This window comes from Hoplias malabaricus, chromosome X1, assembly GCF_029633855.1.
Source record: "Hoplias malabaricus isolate fHopMal1 chromosome X1, fHopMal1.hap1, whole genome shotgun sequence".
Taxonomy (NCBI): Eukaryota; Metazoa; Chordata; class Actinopteri; order Characiformes; family Erythrinidae; genus Hoplias; species Hoplias malabaricus.
Window position 1 is genome coordinate 6,443,414 of NC_089818.1, and position 19,983 is coordinate 6,463,396.

The 19,983-nt window shown below is 43.2% G+C and overlaps 1 protein-coding gene across 6 annotated transcripts in view; it reads left to right on the forward strand.

The window, feature by feature from the left end:
* The window catches only part of elna (elastin a), an 80,311-nt gene that overhangs the window by 13,317 nt on the left and 47,011 nt on the right, over window positions 1-19,983 (forward strand). For all 6 annotated transcript variants that reach the window (XM_066652718.1, XM_066652719.1, XM_066652722.1 and 3 more), the window contains exons 2-5: window positions 8,902-8,970; window positions 10,135-10,170; window positions 11,305-11,370; window positions 11,703-11,729. In XM_066652718.1, coding sequence (XP_066508815.1) covers window positions 8,902-8,970; window positions 10,135-10,170; window positions 11,305-11,370; window positions 11,703-11,729 — 198 coding nt within the window. The remainder of the gene's footprint in view (window positions 1-8,901; window positions 8,971-10,134; window positions 10,171-11,304; window positions 11,371-11,702; window positions 11,730-19,983) is intronic.

A 19,983-nucleotide genomic window follows, 5' to 3' on the forward strand; every position in this document is an offset into this window, starting at 1 on the left:
GTAAAGCAGGAAATGAAATGGGAAAAAGCGTACGATCACCATGTTCAATGCCAAGTGTTGGCTGGAGAGGTAAAAGCCTCCCGGCCCTGGGATAGTAGCAGTGCCCACAGCTCCTGCTGAGACTCACCTCTGACCCACGCCCCGACTACAGGGTCTTGTGTCCTGGGTGGGATCCTCTACTCAGGTCACTGTCTGTGGGGGTTTCCTCCCATAGTCCAGAAACACACATTGGTAGAAGAAGATGAGTGTCTAAAGCAGTGGTCATAAAAAGGTTGGTGACCACCAGTCTATAGAGTGTATGAGTGACTGGGTGAATGTGTGAAACTGAGCACATTTCTGAGTATGTGAGTGAGTGATTGACTGACTGGGTGAGCATTCATAGTGCCTGTCGTTCATGGAGTCAGCTGTAAACCTGTGCCAAGAGGAAGGCACGGATTGTAAGTATCCACAGTGGCGCCCTCTAGAGGAAGTCAAATATGAAGCTGAAAAACAAAGGCAAAGGCTGTCGAAACTCACACATTGAAATGAAAACATATAAAAAATCTAAAGAATAAAATGATATTTGTCAGTAAATATCCCTCCAATTTTCAGAACAGTGTTTCTTTAAAGACTCTGGGAATCCATTTGCAAATTTAGTTTTTTTTTGTTTAATTCTGAACTTGTGGGTGTTATGTGAAACGTTAACACAGATCAGAAATATGATAAATCTCTCCTCAAAAATGATCAAAATACACTCTTCAAATCTCTCTGAGGACGGTGTGGGTGTGGTCCAATAAACTAATGACAGTTTATTTAGTGATTGACCGCTTTCTACCAATGGAGAACAGAATAATTCTTTACGTTACCATGGCAGCAAACAGCCTCAAAGAAGTCATGGGTTTTTACTCTGAACTTCGGTTGTAATTTTACACAGTAAAATGGCACAGGTGTTCTCCAATTTACCGCAGATCGAGGGAGTCTGCCTTCCCCACTACTACTCTACCTTTGTGCCCAGTGTGGCTTCTGTCTCCGCTGATACTCTGGTAAACACGCCAACAGATTGTTGCTGCTATCTCTTTTGTACTCAGACTTAATCCATTCGTGCTCATTCTGTATTGTTTTGTGTTCTGTGTTTACTCTGTTTTCATCTTTCACTCCCTCCCCATAAATTGGCGAATAGCTGTATAGCTAGCTATATAAATTGGTGTATAGCTAGTTCGCTCACTAATGGCTGCTAAGCTTTAGCTCACCAGTCTCTTCAAATCAGAGAAGAGGCGTGGCTATGGTAGCTTTGTGATTGGTCAGGTAAATACTAACATAAGCATTGCCCACTTTTAAGTCTTCCCATTCTACATCAAGAGAAGAGCAATACTGGTTATTTCTGAGGAGAGGTTTATCATATTTCTCATTTGTGTTTTATTATTTAAACTTTGCTAAACATTTCACACAACACTTCCAAGTTGTTTTATACAAAAATAAACAAACAAACAAACAAACAAACAAAATTTCAAAATGAGTTCCCGGGGGCTTTAAGGAAGATCCACTTCTGCATCACACATCTCAAGGTCTCTTGCTGTTGTTTCCGTTTTATGAAAGACAGTGTCCTCTGTCCAATAGCAGTTTTCACTGGAGCTTGGCCTCAGGCCTCGGTGCAGCCTTATGCCTCCACAGACTCTGACTCTGTTTATTTGCTGGAGATGTAAGCATTAATAACTCATAATGCCTTTTTCTCTGCCTCTTTATCAAAACATGCCGGACAAGCACTTCCCACTCAAAACAAAGGAAGGAGGCCATTTACAAACAACCAGAATCTAAAACACGCTTCGGCCTCATAGACTAAATATATAAGTTACTTCTTTAGACATAGAAGCGAAAGGTTAAGTAGAGGAAAGTAATCGGAATGGAGCGTGGGCTCTGTGTCCTCTGGCTCTGCCTTGGCCTTAGGCCGACAGCTGGATTTCTTTCCATGAATTTTATGATTATTATCTGACGACATCAGGGCTCTGTCTCGCTCCAAACTCCCAGCGCAGTGTTGTAGTTATGAAAAGCGGAAGACCTCGTGATGCAGGGTTTTTCGGTTTAGCCAGTTTCTGCTGTGTGGCTTAAGGTTCCAAGCAGCACTACGTGCCCAGGATTTCCAGATATCTCTGATTATTAGTGCTCAATTGCACACAAAGCTTGTGTGACCTCCATAGAAAGGCATTATGTCAAACGGCTGCACATGAACCTAACCTCTCCGTGCACAATGCAAAGTCGGCTAATGAGGTACAACCCCCCAGCATCAGGGCAGTTCCTCTAGGATGAGTTGGAATGGTGCTTGTGATTCACAGCTAATAGCTCTGATATGTCTATAGTTGGTTCACTTACTCATGACATTAGGCTCTGTAAATGGGAAACTTTTTCTGTGTTAGCTCAGGTGTGGCAGAGAAACATCAACCACAAATCTAAACAGCTCAGGTTGCAAGTGAGTATCTGTGGTAATTCAAACTGTGACTAAAAACATACAGACAAGTTAAACTTCAGCCACCAAAAATGGAGTTATGAAATAACTTAAGTTTGGGAGAAGCACCACGCCCAGACTCCTCCTCTTCACCATTACGCACCCTATAAAACCACTCCTCTCTCCTCACCTTCTCATGATGAAATTCACACCCCACCACCACCCCTACGCCTCCTCTTTCACCAATGAATTTACCAGGCAAGGGGTGTCCGGCTTCACTCTCCACTAACAGAAGCCGCCCAGAACACCAGCCCACGTTCTTCTGAGTTCCCCTTCCTTGCCCTGCTTACATCAGGTGTGGTCCTCACTTCGCAACAGCAACAGTAGCTTCTTACTCAGACACACTGTTCCACCTTAAAAGATGAAGAAAATCTGAATGAACACAAACACAAGGAGAAGTTTGTTCTGCTGTGAGAACAGTTGAACTCCACAGTCGTCAACGCTGCCTTTAATTATGTGTATAGGCTTTACTTATGTTGTATCATTTAGTTTATGCTATTTTAGAGTATAGATTACTAGCAAAGTAAGAATTACATTGTACAGTCTAACTGCCTTTTCTCTGGGCACATGACAATAAAAGTCTTGAATCTGGAATCTAAGCATTCAACATAATTTCTCAACCTCCCTAATGATCTTGTGAATCCTAAATGCCATCAGTAGATGCTGCAGCGGATAATACAGGGACTACCTGTTAATATCCAGCAGGTGTCCACATGCGTTTGACCACTCCGTGTCTAGTTAGCGAGGGCCTGGTGGCTGAGAACATGCTCTGCTCTCTTTCCTTGCACAGAGACAGGAAATCCTCCCTCTGACTGGGAAATGAAGCTCGGACTTGGCCAGGTTGAACAATCCCCATCTCGTCTCTCACAGGCCTTTCCCCTGTATGTTGCCTCAGGTCTGTGTGAGATCTGTATCAGAGCTTTCTCAAATTTTCTTCCACCGTGTTCCCCTCCCACTGCTGGACTTGTGTGGTTCTGCTGTTAAAGCCCAGGTTACATCACACAGGTCCTACCCCACTTCTGGCCCAGGTTGAACATGGACTTTAAACAGGATTTGGAAAAGTGTGGCACAGATGAGTGTGTTCTGCATTGTTTAGGGCTCTGGACCCACTGCGACCCTGATCAGATGAATAAATGTATGAATGCACACATGGACTAATTAATGTATGAAAGAATGAAAGAAATAATAGATTAATGACATTTTACTGAATTTTGGATCATGAAAATGTGAACAAGCATAAGCAGGGAGAATATTATAATGTACAAGTAAGAGCGAGTATGTGTGTGTGTGTGTGTGTGTGTGTGTGTGTGTAACAGATATATATATCACATTGTGGGCACCAAAACCCATTCATGACTTTGTGGGGACTTATTTTCCTTGTGAGACCCACCAGCTGGTCCCCACAATGTAATCATTACTAGTTTTAAGGTAAGGGTAGAGTTACACTAGTAGTAATTATGGAAATGTTAATGGTGAGGTACAAGATACATTTTCTGTGTGTGTGTGTGAGTGTGTGTGTGTACATTTTGAGGACCAAATGTCCTCACAGGGATAAGGCAGGTCCAGCGTGTGTGTGTGTGTGGGAGAGAGAGAGAGAGAGAGAGAGAGAGAGAGAGAGAGAGAGAGAGAGAGAGAGAGACAGAGAGAGAGAGAGAGAGAGAGAGAGAGAGACAGAGAGAGAGAGAGAGAGAGAGAGAGAGAGAGAGAGACAGAGAGAGAGAGAGAGAGAGAGAGAGAGACAGAGAGAGAGAGAGAGAGAGAGAGAGGTCCGAGCCAGGATTCTGTAATAAAAGGTCATTAATGAAGAGAAGGATTTGTTCCCATTTGAACTAATACTGTCCTGCATTGGTATGAAAGGATATCTGCTCATATTCTCCCACCGAGGCGAGTAGAAAGAGTCAGTCTGAGAGTGATGGTAAATGAACTGGATTCCATTTCAGGACAAGTCTCCTCCCCAACATGACAGCGCTCTGAACCCTTTTAGTATAAACAGAGTGAACAATGTTTCTCAGGGTGGATGGCTCCCCCAACAAAAACACACATATGTAAAAGGGCTTTTCTCCAGCCAAACATCCTCTGAGCACCATCGTGTCCTGAACTCCAAAATCCACAGTAAGGCTGAGGGTCAGGGGGTTTAAGATGAGTGGTGGTTCTCAGAAGAAGTTCAGGAATGGATCCTTCTGAAAAGCAAGGTTAATTTAGTAAACTGACCAATAAAACGAGGCCCTGTAAAGCAGCTGCTCATTAGATTAAAGTCAAGCTAGGGCTAGAGGGGTTTGAATCCCCCCAAGCATTACATTTTCTGAAATGAAATGAATAAATTTGGAGTGACTTTCTGGATCTGGAATTATTCTTCCCAACAACCAGTCTAACCTCATGGCTGAATTCCATCAAATCTTCACAGCAACGTTCCAGAAGCTTGTGTGGAGCAGTGCTGTAACTGCAGAAACAGAGAGGACAAACTCTCTATTGCTACCCTTCAGTTCAGAAGACATGAGAATAAGCAGGTGTCCACAAACTTATGGCCACATGGAATATCTGAAACCCTACGCTGACCTCTGCGGAGAAACCCAATCGCTTCCTGGCCGTCCAAGTCTCTCGCGGTCTTCAGAAGAGCTCTCGAGGAGCATCTTCCCTCCGGCTCTGAGGCTGATGAGCTCATCTGTTTTCCAAGCGGGAGTTGGACATACTCTTTCACAAAAAAGCCCAGAGTTCCCTGCGTAGAACCTGCTCTGTGAAAACACAAGGCCTAGACTCCTTCAAAAAGTGCAGAGCCTTTGTGAAGACAGAATCCCCGTTGGCACCGCTTCTGACCTGACAGTTTCGTGTCTCCCTCTGGACAGAAAGTCCGGCATCAGACTAAACAACTCCTTCAGGATGAATTCTAATCAGGGTTTCAGTTGCGATGTGGGAACACGTTTCTTTGTGGAACTGTGTCCTCACTGAGCCTCTCTCCTTTTAGCAAAGCTGATGCAATCTCTTCATCTTGTTCCGGAAACATGTTCAGGGTTTATATTCAGTTTCCAGCAGGAATGAACAAGGACCTCATTTGAAGCTCTTTTGTTCCATTTCTTCATTGCCTCATTCGCTAGAGTGCTGCCAGAGCCAATCTAACCTGCCTGTAGCTCGCTGTAACCGTAACTCCAAGCTTAGAGCAGGTTCTGGTGCCAGATTCATTCTCTGGCTGTTGTTCTCTGTCTCATGGTGCCTGTGACTGCTTTTAAAACAAGAAGACGTGAAGGTGAGGTGGTGGCATTTTTTTTCTCTCGTAGCCTGTGAAACTGTTAAGATTGAATCAACGCAGAAGCATAAATCAGCTTTAGGTTCACTGTGACCAACAGTCCGTTTTAGTCTCCCTTCCTTTCCTCTGAAATGAAGTGTCTAAGTCAGGAATTTGTTTCACCTTGTCTTCTGTCAAGAACCGTTTCTCTAGTGTGTCCCAAATCATTCTAATCCTAAACAGTGCTGACAGCTTGGCTTTGGAAATTTAATCAATTTTCACATTAATGAGAGGATCTGGAGCTCAGGGCGGCACAGTGGTGCAGCAGGTAGTGTCACAGTCACACATCTCCAGGTACAAGTCCTGTTCCATCTGTGAGGAGTGTGGTGTGTTCTCTCTGTGTCTGCATGGGTTTCCTCCGGGTGACTGTCTGTGACGAGTGTGGTGTGTTCTCCCTGTGTCTGCGTGGGTTTCCTCTGGGTGCTTTGGTTTCATCTCACGGTCCCAAAAACACACGTTGGTAGGTGGATTGGTGACTCAAAAAGTATCCATATGTGTTAATGTGTCAGTGAATGTGTGTCACCCTGTGAAGGACTTGCGCCTTGTGTGTTATTGCCTTGCGCCCAGTGATTCTGGGTAGGCTCCAGACCCACCGCGATGTTGAACTGGTTAAGAGGTTACAGACAATGAATGAATGAATAAATCTGTGAAACGAGACTCTCCAGTCAGGTTTCTGTGTGCTGCCTATGTAAGAAAAAACGTGATATAAAGAGCTGTTCTGACTCTGCTCCACTTTTGACGTCAAGTGCAGAGACTTTAGAACTGCTTTGCTCCCTCGTCTGAGTCCGTCAATCACAGTGCTGAACCCGCATTTATGTGAGAGTGCAAAGACATGGTTAAATACAGCAAGACAAACACAATGAGTGCAGAGAGCTAAAAACACTGAGTAAAAAAGAGCGGGTGCTGAAAGTGGCCATTCTGACAGGGCTGTTTACACATGGGGAGAACTCTGCTGTGGGGCTTGTGGGGTTTCTTTATTTCATTAAGACACCAGAACTGAATTTACTCCTTACAAGAAATGTCCATAAAACCTTTGGACACAGGGTATTTCCTACATTCTCGTCAGTGAATACCAAATACAAAATGCTTGCTGAACCATTCCTAATAAACACCTCAGTGGTCCTGACATGTGGCTCCAATTACGCAGCCTCCAAACACATGTAAAAGCCATTAAACATAATATCCGTCATCACGAATCTCACTCTTGCTTTTCTATACAGTCTGTGATGTAAAGCAGGCTTGCCCTCAGAACGCAGATTCATAACTGAGGGTGAGCTCACAGGTCCCTCAGGGAAGAATCTAGAACATTCTCCCTCCTTCCCTCCATCCCTCTCTTTTTTCAAGTTTATCTGTATTGCACACTGACTACACTCTGATTACCTCCAGGTCTCAGCCAAAAGCCCCGCTTTCAGGTACCGGCAGAGTTCGGAGAACTGCTCCTCTGCTTCTCTGAACCACTTTGTGGATTAGGTCATTGTTTTTGTTGGGGGTCCAGCTCACAGAGCAGTGAGCAATGTGTGACAGGCGTTACCAAACTTTTGACAGTTTTGACATACTACCTCAGACATAAAACCCCCTGCTGTTTGCCCCCTCACCACACACACACACACACACACACACTCACAAACACATGAAGCTGTTTAGCTTTCCAAAATCACTCCTGCTTGACATTAACTAAGGTTTATACGTCCCACGGCCTTGAACATGGTGACCCTCAACTCCACTCTGTTAAAAGAAATGTACATACATTACACACTACAGTCCAATATCACACTGTTGTTTTAACACATTGTTAAAATTACCCAGTGCTGACTGTAGCTATCGATAGTGATATGCTAACACACTGATGTGTGTAATTATGGTTAGATTGTGTTGTTTTAACACATCTGTTTTAAGCAGCTCTACGCTTTAGAATCCAAACTCCTGTAGAAGGATATTTTACTCACAAAACATTACTGTTATGTTCAATAATCATGAACATTTTAAGGAGTGAAATCTGTTGATACACTACATTTATTCATTCATTCATTCATTCATTCATTCATTATCTGTAACCCTTATCCAGTTCAGGGTTGCGGTGGGTCCAGAGCCTACCTGGAATCATTGGGCGCAAGGCGGGAATACACCCTGGAGGGGGCGCCAGTCCTTCACAGGGTTACACAGACACACACACATTCACACCTAGGGACACTTTTGAGTCGCCAATCCACCTACCAACGTGTGTTTTTGGACTGTGGGAGGAAACCGGAGCACCCGGAGGAAACCCACACAGACACAGAGAGAACACACCACACTCCTCACAGACAGTCACCTGGAGGAAACCCATGCAGACACAGGGAGAACACACCACACTCCTCACAGACAGTCACCCGGAGGAAACCCACGCAGACACAGAGAGAACACACCACACTCCTCACAGACAGTCACCCGGAGGAAACCCACGCAGACACAGGGACAACACACCACACTCCTCACAGACAGTCACCCCGGAGGAAACCCACGCAGACACAGGGAGAACACATCACACTCCTCACAGGCAGTCACCCGGAGCGGGAATCCAACCCACAACCTCCAGGCCCCTGGAGCTGTGTGACTGCGACACCTACCTGCTGCACCTCCGTGCCGCCCTTAATTTAAATTGTAACATTAAATATGACAAACGTGATTTTATACAACAAAACATAACTTAAAAATTAAGTAGGTTGTTAATATGCTACGGTCACAAAGGCTAACACTGAAACATCTTAAAGTCGTTTAAAGCAAAACTCACACATACTTTTTGACACAATATTAATCCCAAGAATAGAATTATTTCCACTGGTGATTTTCAAACTACTTAGTTTTTAGTTCACAGCATGTGCCATAAATGATGAGTGGGAAATGTTTTAATTTTTAATTACAATTATACACTACACAAAATCCTCTTTAACACCTAAAAGAAAAGTCTGAGAAAAGGTGAAAATGTTCTTTACAATCTTTCTGTGGTGTTTTTCCTGTGGCCTATAGGGGGCCACACCTTTGCACAGTTTTGTGGGTTAAGACCCTCGCCTCATGTCATGTGTGTGAAGTTTGTTGTGGTTCTGAAGAACCCATCTTTAGAAATTAGTGAAACGAATGAAACATATCTGTCTCTGTTTTTCAGGAGTATACATACCTGCAGGGGCGGGGCTTCCAGGTGGAGGTGTGGTACCAGGTGCTGGACTTTACCCAGGTGTGTCTTTAACTTTTTCCGAACTATGATTCAGTTTAGTTCACTATCACACAGGGCAGTGAGTGTGTGAGTGACTGGGTGAGTGTGTGAGTGTGTGAAACTGTCCACAGGTGTGAGTGTGTGAGTAACTAGGTGAGTGTGTGAATGACCGAATGAGTGTGTGAGTGACTGGGTGAGTGTGTGAAAGTGACTGGTTTGAGTGAATGGGTGAGTGACTGGGTGAGTGTGAGTGAGTGGGTGAGTGTGAAACTGTCCACAGGTGAGAGTGGGTGAGTGACTGGGTGAGTGTGTGAAACTGTCCACAGGTGTGAGTGTGTGAGTGACTAGGTGAGTGTGTGGATGACCGAATGAGTGTGTGAGTGAGTGGGTGAGTGTGAAACTGTCCACAGGTGTGAGTGTGTGAGTGACTAGGTGAGTGTGTGGATGACCGAATGAGTGTGTGAGTGACTAGGTGAGTGTGTGAAAGTGACTGGTTTGAGTGAATGGGTGAGTGACTGGGTGAGTGTGTGAAACTGTCCACAGGTGTGAGTAAGTGGGTGAGTATGTGGTGCTCTGTACAGGGTGAATTCCTGCTTTGTGCCCCGACCCTGATCAAGATTCAGCTGTTACTGATGATAAATGAACGAATGAAAGAACGAGTGAACGAATGAATGAGTGAATGAACAAATTAACTATCAAATGAGTGAATGAATGCAGGGTCAATTCTGTTGGTTTGTTTATCATACAAATATGACCCAACGTGAACATCAGTTTCTCAGAATTTGTTGAATAACGTAAAAGAAAAAAAAAATAAATAAAAATGGGAGATGCCTCGTAGAAACAAACAATAACAAATAAACAATAACATCTGCCTACAGATCAAATCCTCAAATCAAATCAAGCTTATTTGTATAGAGCATGTTCTGTCACACGTTACATTTCACCCATCTGCTTCTTTCCTTTCATCCACACCTCTGATCTGATGTCATAAATTCCTCGGAAACACTGCAGGAATTTTCTGGGTGGTCACCTCCATATTCCTGTGCTTTCTGATGGTTTACAGCTCCCTGTTCCGGCTTGAGTTCTGTGAGGACTCCGGCCTGTTTGTAGCACCATGAATTGATGCAAAGAGTGCTGTCCAGCCATGAAGTGATGATGTTTAACTCCTTTTCCCTCTCTCCTAAGGTGCTGGGGGGGTTCCATACAAAGGTAATATTGGAGGTAAGTTCTTTCTGCAGTATAATCTCTCTGTAAATCCCTGTGAAGGACCTGAAGCTGTTAAAGATCCTTCAATGAGCATGAACTGCAAGTTGCTAGTGAAATGAACATACTCTGTACCAGCTAATGTCTTTAGTCCCACTCCAGGTGACTGTCTGTGAGGAGTTTGGTGTGTTCTCCCTGTGTCTGCACAGTCCAAAAACAAAAAATTCTGGGGCATTATGGGAAATGTAGTTCCTGTAGTAAATCGTGGGTTCAGTAGTTCTGCAGGAATCCTGGATAAAACTGAAATTCACTGCTGTGATTTTAGTGAGGCACAGCAACATTTAACTGGGTCATGTGCTCCAGTAAATCGGGTTTAATGACGCCCCCTGGCTGTGGTGATAGGACAGTGGGGCATAATCACAGACACCAATCACAGACATCAGAGCTCTTCCCCAGTCCTGGCTCGTTCGCTTTAGAGGAGTGTGTGTTGTTATATTTGGCCCATCTCATGCTTTTTAATCTCTCATCCCTACTAAAAAGTATTGGTGGAAAATTCACTGCATACTTGTATTCTCCCCCTTTCACTATCCCACGTTAAAAACACTGCAGACTGGAGGAATACTGTCAGCCTGGCTCTACAGAGCAAAACTTTCTGGTCACCGGTTGCACGAAACACATTCAGTTACTGTTCTATTTTGACAAATTATGAGCTTATATTTTTAGATTCATTTTACCACTGAATGCTCACTATTTTGTGTTGTTATTTCATTTATTACTAAATATTTATAGCATTGGTATTCTACATTTCTCTCTGGCCCTTTGCTAAGTATCTGAAGTATTGTCATTTCCCAAAAACCTGAAAACCAACCCACCAAGCATGATGCTAATCAAGATCATCTTTTCTTCAAATATCTTGTATCATTGTTTCCTTGAATGTGTTCATAACTTACTCCTACTGTCATAAAACCCAAAGTCCAGCTGGGTGTCCGCCAGAAGAGTAAACTAAGGCAGTAATACCTGAGACAGGTGTATCGTTTGATATCAGACAGCACCCATAATCAAACATAAGCCAGACAGTGATTTCAGTGGCCATGTGCAACACAGGTCAGCACAGTAAACACAGGACTAAGAAAACTAATGCTCTTCGTTCAGCAGGAGGATTCGGAACTGGTGCTGGATATGGTACTGGACTCGGAGCAGGAGCAGGTCTAGGAGCTGGTAAGAATTCTTCAACTCCTTCTATTAAAAAAAATGGCATTAGATACTTTTCAAAGGACCCCCACAGAGCTGGTATAATGTGGAAGTGCTGCAATGGCACTGATATGGTGGTAGTGTGTGTCACCTGGTATGAGTAGATAAGTCAGAGATAGCAGCTCATCTGGTGCTGCACAGTTTGTGTTGGTCGCCCTCTAGTTTTCATCAGTGGACACAGGACACTGTTGCCCGGATGTTTTGGGGCGGTCAGTGTCAGCGTCACTGCAGCGCTGAAAATGATCCATTCCAATAAGCTGAACAGACTTTTGATTATTTCTCTTTTCTTTGAACAACAGGAGCCGGCGGGAAGCCTCCTAAACCAGGTGAGTGGATTCTGTATCTGATTGAAAACCCTTGTAAATTCACTTTCTGCTCTGAATCCTGAGCCTCTGTGAACAGGAAGTGACAGAGCAGCTTGTGAAAGACTGTCATGGTGGTGTTATGTGGAATATAAAGATCTGAATCTTGGCTGTGCTTCACAAACACCTCGGCTGAAGTCCTCACCTCTTGCTCTCACCTTTTTCTTCCTCTTTGACCTTGGCCAAGGCTTTATGAGTGTTGAGTGTGTTTGTGTGTGTGTGTGTGTGCTCAGTCAATGAGAACCGAGCTTTATGGATGTGATGATTGGCTGAGTGTAATTTCATGTCAGTGCAGCTCAAACAATGGGGCACCGGTGCTGATTGCATCGCTGGCCTGTGCTGTACAATAAGGGGAAATTTCAGCTTTTAGAACCCGCTCAGATATGGCTTTGTAAATATTTTCATCCCATATTATGTTAGTACATTAGCAGCATTTAGCCATTATTGAATTTCCTAAAACACAGTCGATATAATCAGGCCCCTGCTACATGTTTGGAGAGATAAGGATTAGGCGAACGAAGCCAGAACCGATAAGCTTTGGACTGGCTTCCTGGCTGCTCCGAGATGCTTTGAAAGAGGCATTAGGAGTCTAAGACCTCCCCTCTATCAGATTCGCAATGGAAGTTGTTTTTGGCTTTAAAAACTGGAGCTGGAGTCAGAGAGATTTTTCTAATCTCCCACTATTCTGTCCTTGCGATGTGAATGAGTTAATGACAGTGAGAAGGAAATGAAGACCTCCCATTCAGCATCATTTGTATGTGTCTCTCGCCCTGTTTACACCTCACAGGGAAGGAGGCTCTTTATGTGTGTGGCTATATTAAAGCAACACTAGGTAGGATTTGATATTTTTGCTTCTGGACTACACTTATTATTACAGTGTGTAAGTAGTTTATACAACACTCTCCTGAAATCAAGGTAGGGGTATTGGGGGGGGGGGGGGGGGGGGGGTTCCTGCTCTCCTCTAAAGTTACACAGTGCAGTTTCTGCAGTGCTGATCCCAGAGAAACTAGTTTTCCTATTGCAGATCACTGGAGCAATACAATGATTGTAGATCAAAGAAATGTTCAGATGACTCATGTCTTCCCAAATGAGCACAAGCCAGAGTGAGTGTCGATAGACCACTGAATAAGGGCCGTTGCACTTTGGGGAAAGTGGCAGCACCTCTGGTCATATATTTCTCAAAGCCTAGGCTCTATTCAGCTATCTGTCAGAAAGATAACAGATGCTAAACCAAAGCGATCTAAAGCGTGATATCATAAGCCAAACTTGACCTTATGAAAATATGTGAGCGGCAGGTGAAGGTAACTCCCTGAAGTCAGCAGCTGGTGTTGGTGCCAAAGCTGTATGTTAAAGAGCAGTGCACACATGCCAGGTGTCTCAGAGAGGATGTGGTGGGGGTCCCAGCTGTGCTTAGAGGCATGTTATAATGCAAATATTGAAAGGATGCTATTCAAAAGGGACTGAAATATCCAAATTACAACATGAGATTACCACAGGTGAGAAGGTGTCTGTGAGGAGTGTGGTGTGTTCTCCCTGTGTCTGCGTGGGTTTCCTCCGGGTGACTGTCTGTGAAGAGTGTGGTGTGTTCTTCCTGTGTCTGCGTGGGTTTCCTCCGGGTGACTGTCTGTGAGGAGTGTGGTGTGTACTCCCTGTGTCTGCGTGGGTTTCCTCCGGGTGACTGTCTGTGAGGAGTGTGGTGTGTTCTTCCTGTGTCTGCGTGGGTTTCCTCCGGGTGACTGTCTGTGAGGAGTGTGGTGTGTACTCCCTGTGTCTGCGTGGGTTTCCTCCGGGTGACTGTCTGTGAGGAGTGTGGTGTGCTCTCCCTGTGTCTGCGTGGGTTTCCTCCGGGTGACTGTCTGTGAGGAGTGTGGTGTGTTCTTCCTGTGTCTGCGTGGGTTTCCTCCGGGTGAATGTCTGTGAGGAGTGTGGTGTGTTCTCCCTGTGTCTGCGTGGGTTTCCTCCGGGTGACTGTCTGTGAAGAGTGTGGTGTGTACTCCCTGTGTCTGCGTGGGTTTCCTCCGGGTGACTGTCTGTGAAGAGTGTGGTGTGTACTCCCTGTGTCTGCGTGGGTTTCCTACAGACAATGAATGAATTAATTAATGTTTTCCCCACACTTTCAAAGGTTACCAGTCAAAATATTAGTAGATAAAAATTATGAATAAATGAATAAATAAATAAATTAGACAGGATGAAGGCTTATGAAACAAATCCAGGGCAAGAGAGGGAGAGAGAAAAAGAGAGAGGAGAAAATATACATAAACATTTTCCCTCTTTCAAGGGCTTCCTTGAATGCAAAGAGTTCCTTCCCCTCTGTCCTCTGCTCCTCGTCCTGCTCTCTGCTTCAAAACTATATAATCCCAGAGCATTTCCACTGTTGACCCATCAAAACTGACCCAGAACCTGTTACAGTGCCAGCTACTACTTCTGCACAGTTTTGCACAGGGGTGTGGCTACAGAAAGACACTCTACACAGTTCCAAAGAGCTGAAACAGAGTGGAAGGTGAAAGGTCCATGAATATAAGGGGCACAGTGTAAGAGAGTGATTATTTGTGCGGAGACAGGGTTCAAGTTGATTGTGCAGGATTAACCGGTCATTAAGTCTGAACACTGTAACCCCTTTAGCTAATTTCTGGGGCTGTTCCAAAACAGCTGGGCTTTGTTTATTCACAGCGTCTCAAACAAAACATTAAGCTATAGTTTGGACGAGAACATCTCACTGGCAAGAAGTTCAGAGCCTACATCTTTGATTAAAATCCATCCCCAGAGCTTTTAGTGACAGTGTGGTCATTTTCTGATCAAATTAAAACGGTTCAGTGTGTGGAATTGAAGCTTTCATTGATGACTTATTTCCCACAAGGAAAACTATAAAAAAGTAAATAAATAAATAGAACCTTTGAAGACAAAAACGATAACAATTATTTGCACTTTTCATCAGTTATTAAAAACATAAGGAAAAGAAAAAAGACTGATAAATGACCCTATATTTATGATCCAATATTCAAAAACAGAAAATAACAAAGAAATAAAACCAGGAAACTGCTCCACCTGTTTGCTGATGTCAGGGAGAAAGTGGCTGAGCGAATAGTGAAGAGGAGTCAACTCCCAAAAAACTGAATCTTTAAGCATCTGGGAGTCACTGGTATCAACTGTTGGTAAACGATTCATAGAGTTGAATCTCTTTGTATCACAGTCTGCGATTTGGAACTTTAAATGTTAATGTTACACAAATAAATATAAAATATATTTGAAGGAAAAAGTGGACATATTCCTTTGAGAGTATTGGATGTTAACATGCTTTTAAATTGAACATAAATATATATTTTTTTATCATAATTTAATAATAAATAATACCTCTAGTCCCTTTAGCTCATTTCTGGGGCTGTTCCAAAACAGCTGGGCTTTGTTTATTCACAGCGTCTCAAACAAAACATCAAGCTATGGTTTGGACGAGAACATCACGCCAGCAAGAAATTCAGAGCCTGAGTCTTTTATTAAAATTCATCCCCAGGGCTTTTAGTGACAGTGTGGTAATTTTCGGATCAAATTAAAATGATTCAGTGTGTGGAATTGGAGTTTTTGTTGATGACTTATTTTCCACAAAATAAACTGGAAAAGAAGTAAATAAAAATAATTTTGAAGACGAAAATGATGACAAAAGTTTTGCACTTTTCACCAATTTTTAAAATCATAAGAAAAATGTAAAAGACTGATAAAAGACCCACTGTTCCAGTCACTGAATAAATCTGTACAAAAGTACACCATTCACTTTTGGCTGTCTTCTCATTCTCATTTGAAATATGCGGTTTTTGACATAAAAATATAAATGCATTTTTCAGTGAACTTCGTTTAGCTATTAAAACAAATGTAAGGAATTAACAGCATTAGAAAAGACATATGATCCTCCTGGGGAATCAAAACACTGTGGGTCGAAACCTGGGGAGGTAGAGCATGAAAGGGCAACAGAAATAAATAAATACAGAGAGAGAGAGTGAGAGATAGAGATGAGAGAGAAGGCCAAGCAGATGAGTCTGGAGGCTGTTTGGTGTCTCATGGAGCACATGTGCTTCTCATTATTCCTGTCCTCATGTTGCTCGCTGCTGGCCTCTGATTGTGAGTAATAGCTCTTCCTGAGCCTCAGTCCACAGTGACAAGGCCCAAGGCTCAAAACCAGCGCTCATCTCCCTCCTCACCTCCCACTTTTCCCCTGACACGACCCGCGGTCTACAGCCTTCAGGCAGGAACCAGAGCCTGAGGAGGAAAGTTCTCATTTGGTATCAACACCCTTGCAGTTCCCACGCTGTTGGACCGGCCTTGTTTGCTTTCACTGCCTGTCCCGGTTGGGTGTGCTTTCTGAATCTCTTTGTGGATTTGATCATCGTAAGCCGTTAATTTTAACCATGTTTCTTTGACGCTAGTCACCAGGGGTACCTTCAGAGTTATAGGTTTGGTTCCTGCCAGCCATGTTGGACAGACAGTGTGCTTCATATCCATTTTGGCCAGAGACGAAAGTGTAGCCTCGCTATTCATTTGGAAACTTCTGTCCCAATATATTTCAACAGTTTGTACTCCTTGCCATGTGCTACAATATGGTCATCATCAAACACACGGCCCTACTTTTAGCATGTGATTCATTAGAGGTTTTCGCAATAGCTCAGTTGAAAGAAAACCTTCAAAACATAAAGTGTTTTGACAGCTCTGTAAGACAAAAAAGAGCTAATCTTAGGGGAACGTTCGAGTTCTCAGATCCGTTGTATTTAGGTCATAAAAGGCATTAGCTTTTCAATGCTAATGCCTGAAAAACAGATGTTAAAAATGCAGATATATCCCAAACAAATGGCTGAGCGCAGCGGTGGATTGCTTTCTGGAGGCTGGTTTTCATTTAATCAGTCCTGGATTGATTGTGTTGTGTATCCAGGGAAGCTGGAAGAGTATCAGCGATGTTAGAGATAAATGCACAGGCTGCTTATCTTCCATGTTTTCTGATGGAGTATTGGACTGGCCTCATACATCAGACCTAGACGTTCTCTCAACCCCTTCAGCACTGTATTGTGTTCACTTTTGGGGCGAACATAGACTTTTCTTGTTTGACTGTCTGACTGTCATTCCAGTTTTCTCTGACTCCACCCGCTGTTTACCTCACACCCATAGATCCACCTGTATACACTTAAGGGAGGGTTTGAAGATTTTCGCTATTTCTTTTGTATTTCTCTGTGTTGTTGGTCCTCGTTCCTTTCAACAATTTTTTCACCTTCACAGCAACATTTAATCAGTGCTAGCTTTGTAACTACAGCACTGCGCATAAGTCAGACACCTTAGGAACCTTACATTATTATTATTTGTTAATTACTTCTCATATTAATTCTCTTTTCATAAGAATATGTGGTGCTTGTGTACCAGTAAATACAAAAACAAATAAAGTAAATTATTTGATCTAAAATATAGTAACTGTAATGTGTGTGAATGTGAAGATTGTTACTAGATGTTCTCCATGGTTGTTTAAATTTGTTGAAACAACAGCACACATGAGTTAATAAATGAAGTAGTGATTAACCGCTAACACTAGGGAATGTATGATAACCTCAGATAACACTGGACTGTCATGAAGAGAGATGTGGAATGAGTTAAACCAACATCTCCACTCACTGGAATAATGGGGTTGGGTTTATTCTAATATCAGGGGGGTTTGGTTTGCTTGATTTTTAAAAATTAATTAATTTATTTATTTTTTAGGGTCAATAGACTCTTACTGCTCTAATCAGCATTTTAAATCTTTTCTCAGGTGCCTACCACTTTTACAAAGTAAATGTAGCAATGTCCTCGCTTCCGATAAATAATGGTGCTTTTCCACCGCATGGGTCCGGCTGTACATGACTCTACTTCCATACGGCTTTCCTCGACACACTTAAAGCGTGTTGCTTTTCCACTTGCAGGGCTCCCCCATGAAATGGAACTGGTGACGTCACAAAACCCTGTCTCAAACAGGAATCCTGACTTTGAAAACTACAACAACGGCAGCAGTAAAGTCAGGCACTGATTTCTCACTGTGTACTCGTGTGTTGTTTTAGTTTTTTCGACTGAACTTCGCACCCAAGTTCTTACAAATCACTTTTAGTTGTTGTACGTTTGGCTTTCACTGGAAATTTTTGACTGCGTATGAACCTTTTCAAAACACCTTGATTTAAAGTTACGAGCTGCCGTTGTGTGTGTCATAAAAATAAACGTGAATAAATGTGAGCTCTGCATTTCATAGTGACATATGATATGTCTCTGTGACCACTCAGCGCTCTGCAGGGTTTACACCTCACCATTTAGTACCTACTCAGCACGGATGGAACCTGGAGTAATTTGGGGCTGAATATTTACAGAGGTCCAGGGACCAGGTACCAGATTTGGCCATTGAAATAGCAAAAGAGCCATGCCGAGTAGAGCCATGAAGGTTCCATGCAGTGGAAAAGCACATGCAGTTATAGAATAATAAGCCTGGGTTTGGGGTTATGGGAGAGCTGTAGGGAAATGTTCTGGCTGGCACGGACACAGAAGGGTTAGATCTTATGAGCTCTGTTTATTAGTCATATCATTTCTCAAGCTGACATTGGGTCTAAGCAACTGCATATGTTGACCATATGGATACGCTTCGCCAGCTCTAACATACCACTGCTGCTGGCTCTTTTGTTGACATATTTCTGGGGCATGATTTGCACCGTACCTTTCTTTGAGTCGTTATAAATAACGAAGCAGCAGGTATTTGTGGCCTGAGCCCGAGCCAGGGCGCAGTACATTGTGAATTCTGTGTATGAGTGATGTGTGCGAGCCTGTTCTTCCAAACGGGGTCAGATGGGTTGGGCTGCCAGGGTTTGGACCAGGATGAGACGCTACCGCATGGTCCACATGGCGTCTGATTTTGTAGTTGGTGTCGTAAGCCCCTGCATAACCATGTTGTAAACGTGCTTCTACAAATTGCATGACTTTTGCACCAATTTATGTTGGATTATATTAGATGATGATTGTAAAAGCTTGTTCAATAGTTTACGTGGTCGCAAAGTGAAGTCATCCAAAATCTCAACCTCGAGTCTCTGGAATCTAACTCATAGTCAAAGCCAGACAGATTTTACGACAGAGGAGTACGGCATTGACCCAAACCTTGCATCTTGTAACTTAACGGCAACATAGACAGTTCTGGAGAACTATTGTTCTCACAACAAAACTAACTCCTCTCAGAGCAGGAGATTTTCTGCATCAGACACAATCTCGCTGCGGGAAATGAAACGTGTTTTAGGCATGGGGGAAGAGCATTTTGTGCTCTGTTCTCACATGTGCTAACTGGGACTTTACCTGGAGTCTTTACTAAGGAGCAAAGAGGATAAAGTTCAGGTAGTGGCAGCAACGGATATCACGGATGGTCACATTATTTTTATTCAATCATTATTTTAGGCCAGATCTGTATATAAGCTTTAAAAGCCTCTAACCTCTACTGTCATTTTTGTTAAACACTGTAATTCGTGTAATTCCAGGTAGGCTCTGGACCCACCGCGACCCTGAACTGGATAAGCAGTTACAGATAATGAATGAATGAATGTAATTCATGTAAAACTTCTGATTGAACAAAACAAAAAGTGACAAATCACCATTAGAATGTAATTATTACAGGTGATATTCATTACGTATCTCATTTGTTTGCCGTGCTGCGCCCCCCTTTTAATAGTTCTGCACCCCCCCAGTTTGGGAGCCACTGTGATAGAGGGGTATTAAGTTGTGGACCAGTATAACTGTGTTCTCAGGAATTAAGGAACTCAACCCAATACCTCTGGGATAAATTGGAGTGGGGTTTTTGATCCAGAACTAATCCTCCAACATCAGCACCTGACCCCACCAAATCCTTGCAAAAAATGTTCAAATATCTAAGTTTAATTCAGACCAGGAGAGTAGAATCTGTTCTAAAACAGGACAAACACTTTATACATTCCCATCTGAGATGTTGGATGAGCAGGTGTCCATAAGCAAAGGCAAATTTAGACACACGGTTCTGGCTGTGAAATCCTGGCCTAGTGATGGTTCTCAGCCCTGTGTAGGAGGCAGAAGCTTGTGGAAAACTAAGCAGGAGAGGGTGTAAAAGTCTTGTGATCTGAGGCGACGTCACAGGGCGTAGTAGTTTTGTGCCACTGTTGTAATGTGCCTAAGTGCAATGGATCGTTTTACAACTGCCTGTAAATGATGGCAG